The sequence below is a fragment of the Mustela nivalis genome, assembly GCF_964662115.1.
Source record: "Mustela nivalis genome assembly, chromosome: 2".
NCBI classification, from domain to species: domain Eukaryota; kingdom Metazoa; phylum Chordata; class Mammalia; order Carnivora; family Mustelidae; genus Mustela; species Mustela nivalis.
Window position 1 is genome coordinate 33,895,864 of NC_139021.1, and position 6,000 is coordinate 33,901,863.

General features: G+C 34.0%; 1 protein-coding gene across 9 annotated transcripts in view; it reads left to right on the plus strand.

The window, feature by feature from the left end:
- AZIN1 (antizyme inhibitor 1) overlaps positions 1-5,437 on the plus strand; it is a 31,053-nt gene extending 25,616 nt beyond the window's left edge. For 5 of the 9 annotated variants that reach the window (XM_082719327.1, XM_082719331.1, XM_082719329.1 and 2 more), the window contains 3 exons: positions 2,265-2,380; positions 2,676-2,890; positions 3,106-5,437. In XM_082719327.1, the coding sequence (XP_082575453.1) occupies positions 2,265-2,380; positions 2,676-2,890; positions 3,106-3,217 (443 nt within the window). In that variant the 3' untranslated portion in view covers positions 3,218-5,437. The remainder of the gene's footprint in view (positions 1-2,264; positions 2,381-2,675; positions 2,891-3,105) is intronic. The other 4 variants (XM_082719334.1, XM_082719335.1, XM_082719333.1 and 1 more) reach the window with 1 other exon arrangement.
- Positions 5,438-6,000: the final 563 nt, after the last annotated feature.

Consider the following 6,000-nt stretch of genomic DNA (forward strand, 5'->3'; position numbering starts at 1 on the left):
TTATCACTCCATAAGACTTCTAAAATCTAATTCTTGGTTCTGATGTTTAGATATGCATTTTTATTTATTATTATTATTTTTTTAAAATAATAAATAAATAAATAGATAGATAGATAATAAAAACTGGGGGGTGGGGGGACATCTTAAGCACTCCTTGCCCAGTGCAGAGCCTGAGGCAGGGCTCAATCTCGTGACCTTGAGCCACCCAGATTCCCCTAGTTAGTCATGTTGTAGATAAACTTCCCCCCAGGTGACTGATTGTCCTATCTTGTTAAGAGCCAGTGTTTTATTATAACGTCTTTCATTATGTTCCTCTTAGTCAGATGGGTCACAGGGAGGATCTGCTTTATATTTTTTTACATAACAAGGGCCAGCTGAGTCTAAATCTGTCTCTAGTCAAACCAACAGAGACACTAGACAGTCTGTCTTGCTGACAAATACCACTTTAAAAAAATGTAGAAAGTACTCTTCTGCATTAAGATTTATTCCTATAGTTGTTTTTTTTCCCCCCTTAAGTTAGCGGAAGAATAAATTTTTTTTCCTGAGTTTTTAAAATATCTCAAAATCGAAGAGCTGCAGTAAGAATAGAAGGGACTTCCCATTTTGATCACCCGGTTAAGGTGGTATCAGGTGGCTTTCTTCATTATGAAGTGGAAAGATAGTTTGTAAATAACCAAAACTTTTGGTACTTTACCCAATTGGTTTTAATAACATCAGTGAATTTCTTACTCTTATTTAATCTCAGAGTTTTCCCTTCTATTTATTTATATTAGTTTAGACTCCTAGATACTTATTCAGCAGATGATGTAATCGATTATTTTTATTTGCTGTCGAAAATTGGGGTCCTTTTGACATGTCCTCATCGTTCCCCGAGTGCTTTTTACTTCATGGTACATCCAGATGTTCCAGGTTCTTTACCTGCCTCAGTCCAAGAATTGGTGATTTTTTCCAAGGAACCTCTAGTTCATTTTAATGGAGAGTGGTATTTTAAAAACCAAGAAAGGAGTGAGTATTGGTTGTATTCACTACTACTGACGGATCATTTCATCTGGGCTTTCTCACTGAACAGAACCAGAAAATGTGTGTGTGTGTGTGTGTGTACGTGCATATATACACGCAGAGACACATAGCAGACCTAAGTGTATATCATCAAAAGCTGTGCATGTAGTATATTACATGGTGCTTTCTGTTTTTCTGCTTACATATTGCAACTCCCTTAACCAACGGTGAAAAATTAGCTACCATTATCCAACACATACACATATTTGCTGAAGTATGGCAGACGTAGAAGGTGTTCCCAAATAGCTAACTCATAACCACCACAAACAGCCAAATCACTGAACCTGAGTTTTGCTATCCATTTCGGGTTGGTTTTTGATAAAAGATTATACTCCCTAAGTAAAAACTTAAATATATAATTGGACAAATTAATAGAAAGCATATACTGACATCACTATAAAAACAAATGTCATATCAAATTTTTTTCTTCCTAGGTTTGTTCCTTTGCCAGACAGTCACTATTGTGATGGTTTTTGCGTCATTGAGTAGTTTGGGTTGCCCTCAAACTTCATTTAAATGGAATCATCTAGCATGTATTTTAGGATAGCTCAATATAATGCCTGATCGAACTACTTTGTTTCATGTTTATTGCTAATATTCCACTGAATAGATGATTTATTATCTTTGTTGATGAATATTTGGTTGTTTCCAGTTGTGGGCTATTAAAAATAAAACTTATATTTTGTGTTAAGTCTTGTGGACATTTTTTCATTGCATTGGAGAAATGACCAAGAATAGAATTGCTGGGTAACAGAGTGGATGTTATAAAAGATTACAGAGTAGTATTTTACCCTCCCACTGGTGGTGGTGTATATGTGCAACTTCTGATTGTTCCCCACTTTTACTGATTTTTTTTTTTTTTTTTTTTTTTTTGGTCACTTTTTAATTTTATCCATTCAGTATGTGTGTGGTAGTGGAAGCTCATTGTAGTTTTAATTTGCATTTACCTGGTGACTTCCCGTGGAGCACCTTTTTCATGTATTCATTGATCATCTTCCTTTGTGAAGTATGTTTTCAGTTTTTTTAGGCTAACAGTCTTAAGGTATATTAGTATCAGGGTTTTTTTTTTAAGTTAATTTAAATATTTTGGGAAATGTGAAAACCGTATTCTATAAATTTTCAGTCTGCTATGCTTTGCATAGTTTTTAACTATATTAGACATTTTTTAATGTAAATTCATCTTCATTTTTTCTGCTTTATTTCAGTAGAAAAAACCGGAAGTGATGAACCAGCCTTCATGTATTATATGAATGATGGTGTTTATGGTTCTTTTGCAAGTAAACTGTCTGAGGACTTAAATACCATTCCAGAGGTTCACAAGGCAAGTTGTATTACAAATAACAGAGCTACTTATTTGGCAGTTTATTAACTGACCTTTTTTTTTTTAAAGGTACCTCCCAATTTTTGGAGGAATACTTTAGGATAGGGAATATTGCCCTTTTCTGAGGGTTTGCCTTCCTTAGATAGAGTTCAGAAGGAGCATCATTGCCCTTACCTCTAGGCCTGCCTTTCATAGGAATATTGAATGATCTAATGAAAAATGCTCTCAACCACCCTCAAATTCAATACTGCATGAACAGGAGTAAAAATTTAAAAAGTTTCTTTCCTCCTGACAGAAATACAAGGAAGATGAGCCTCTGTTTACAAGCAGCCTTTGGGGTCCATCCTGTGATGAGCTTGATCAAATTGTGGAAAGCTGTCTTCTTCCTGAGCTGAATGTGGGAGATTGGCTTATCTTTGATAACATGGGAGCAGATTCTCTTCATGAACCATCTGCTTTTAATGATTTTCAGAGGCCAGCTATTTACTACATGATGTCATTTAGTGATTGGTAAGGTATTGTTTTCATTTTTAAAAAGGTGATTGGATATTTGATAATTCTGTAACAAATGCCTAACTTACAAGTCATAGCAAAATGCTCCTCTGTTACAGGTTATTGGAAGATTTGTTATTTTATAATTTAATTCTTTGTCCATTCGTTTTTGTGTTAGTGTGGTCTTTGTGCTTAAACTTAGAATTACGGTTTTGTGTTTGGTTTTTTGAAAGGTATGAGATGCAAGATGCTGGAATTACTTCAGACACAATGATGAAGAACTTCTTCTTTGTGCCTTCTTGCATTCAGCTGAGCCAAGAAGATAGCTTTTCTTCTGAAGCTTAAACAGGCGTTAATGCTTCTTTAGATCTGAAGTTGCAGGTTAAACTTGTCTGGTCTACATTCCCTGTGAAACAAATTCAAACAATTTTACTCTGTTAATTCTCTTGGAAACAAAATCTATTAGTAATAGCTATTTGGGACCAGACAAAATCAGCTCTCATCTATAATTCATTGGGGGGTAATTGGGAGATTTAGATAATGTATCCAGATTTAAACTTACCAGTTTGTCCTACCCCTTAAGCATTTAAAATAAAATATGCAACAAAATGGATGACTTAGTGGAGATGGAAGCCCATTAATTGGGTTCCCCATTAAATCGTTTACATACAAGTACACAGTTTTTATACTAAGGATTCATGTTAAAAAGTCTTGTAAAGTTAAATGTCTTTCACCCAGATATATCAAATGTCAGTGGAAGACCAGTGTGACTTCATTAGATATGTTTAGTGTATTTAGAATGTGTAAATTTGTGCTTTGAACTGTAGTTTAATAAATGTAAAATTGCATCATAGTATTTGTTGTATTTGACCTAATGTAACCCTTGTATGATTGCAATAAAATTTTGTGTAGATTTTACTGTTTTTTCAGGCTAAAACTTTGGGAAAGGGGCTAGCTAGCAAAGGTAGTTTTGAAATAGATGTGTATATGGACTGTTTTGAAGGGTTCCCCCCCCTTTATAGCCCATTTAAGTTTAGTTTGGCTCAGTACATTTTTTTCAGTTATTTAAATAGTAATTTAAGTAAAATGTTTGGTAAATCATTGTGAAGTTCAGATTCATTATGGAGAGTTGATGTGCAGTAAGCATGATATTTAACAATTTTAACACCAAAAATGTTAATTCTGCATAAATCAATTGTAATAATTAATAGGTGTTTCTGTATAGATAGAATGCATAGAATGAATACCTTAGTAAATCTTTGAATTACAAATCTTTTGGCTGAAATGGAAGATTCTATTAAATACTTTGAATAAACCTGTTGGGGGAGGGAAATAAAATCGCAGAAAACTCTGCAGCGCACTAAAACATAAAGAAGGGCTACATCTATATCCAGAAAACTGATGCTCTTTTGCACGGAATATTATTTAAATTCAGAGTTGTAAGGGGTGGGGTGAAGCACACCTGTTCTCAATTTCTTAATTGCAGTGATTTCAGACTTTAGTAGGAGTTTGTTTTGTTTTAGTTACGCTTAGTTTCTTGTTTCCCATTTGTTCAGCTTAGTAATTTTAATTCTTTTCATACTAAAATTTTGTGACTGGGGGAAGGGAGTTAGTGTTACTGACCTGACGGTTGTCGCCAGGAGTTTGCGTTGTTCACTGCTAGTGTATTAGTAATCCTAGATCTCAGAATCACAATAGTAATAAAATAAACAGGGGTCATTTTTTCCTAACTTACTCTATGTTCAGATGTGGAATTTCTGTCTCCCAAGAGGAAATGTGACTTCACTTTGGTGCCAATGGACAGAAAATTCTACTTGTGCTACATAGGAGAAGTTTGGAATGCACTTAATAGCTGGTTTTTTACACCTTGATTTCAAGGTGGAAAGTAATTGATCATGAATCTCTAATAAATTTCAATCTAAACCAGTAGGTGCTTAATATTTTTTGATTTGATTGATGCCCATTTGAATTTCATGGGTTCTAATAATTAAATTCAAGACCCTAATCCATTGTCATCTATAATTACCCTTGGACTTGACCAAGGTATAATATGGGGTTTTATGCAAAGTTACAAGCTACATGGAACTTTTTAAAACCGTAATAAAGAGGAGGAATTATTCCCAGCCTTCTTTACATGTTGTGTTTCGTGGTCCAGACATGGCAGACCTTTTAGAAGATGGTACGACTTTGAGTCCTTGGCTTGGCTATAAGCTTTGGGCTTCGTGGCATGTCAGCTCTGCCGTATTCATAGGAGAGTTGTTCTATGTCTAACAGCTCAGAGTTGCAAATTTCACATATGAATGAGATGGTAACCTTAAGAAATGTCTGTATTGTATTTGAAGACTGTTCACATAAATCTGAAGTTTGAACTTATGTATTTCAATTTGGTATGCTAAAAAGTACTGAATTAATGTAATAATCCTTTTTTTTATAATATTGTAATCTCAGTTCAGAATTTACCTGAAAATATAAAACCCGAATGATTTCTATATAGTAAATTGAACTGTAAAGGTAATTTGTGTGTGATTCTGAATACACAAGATAAAGTGTTTTTATTCCTCCTTATGTTTTACTTTGGCTTCTATCATGAAAGAGTTAATTCTGCATATCAACTTTGTATATATTTTAACTTAAAAGCATTGTTTCGGAATCTTTTATAAAGTTAGCAAATCTGGTAAAATAATGCTGGGTATTACATATGAAAGATTTTGATAAAGTTCAGTACATGTGAGCATGAAGATCATATCTCTTTCCAGGGCCATGTTTTCTAGACCCATTAATTTTACCAGCCTCTTAAATTTTAAACTTAAGACTAAATGAAATTGATTTATATAAGTTAAGGTAGGTATTCCAAGAAATTGTGGACACTGTAACAGTCTATGCAAATACTGTGTTTAAAAAACCATGGTCATATCTTTTTTGTCCCTTGTTGGGGACTTTGTATTTTCACACTGTAGATATTAGCAACTTGACCAACAATATAGTAGTTGGCTTTAGAGTATACGATCAGAAAAGAATTAGTAGTCTTCCGCCTTCGAGTTGTGAATAAATCCTCCAAATACTTCCAATTCCTGTCTTGTCCATCCTGAAGGCAAAATAAGAGAGTGGTATATTTGCAGATTCAGGGT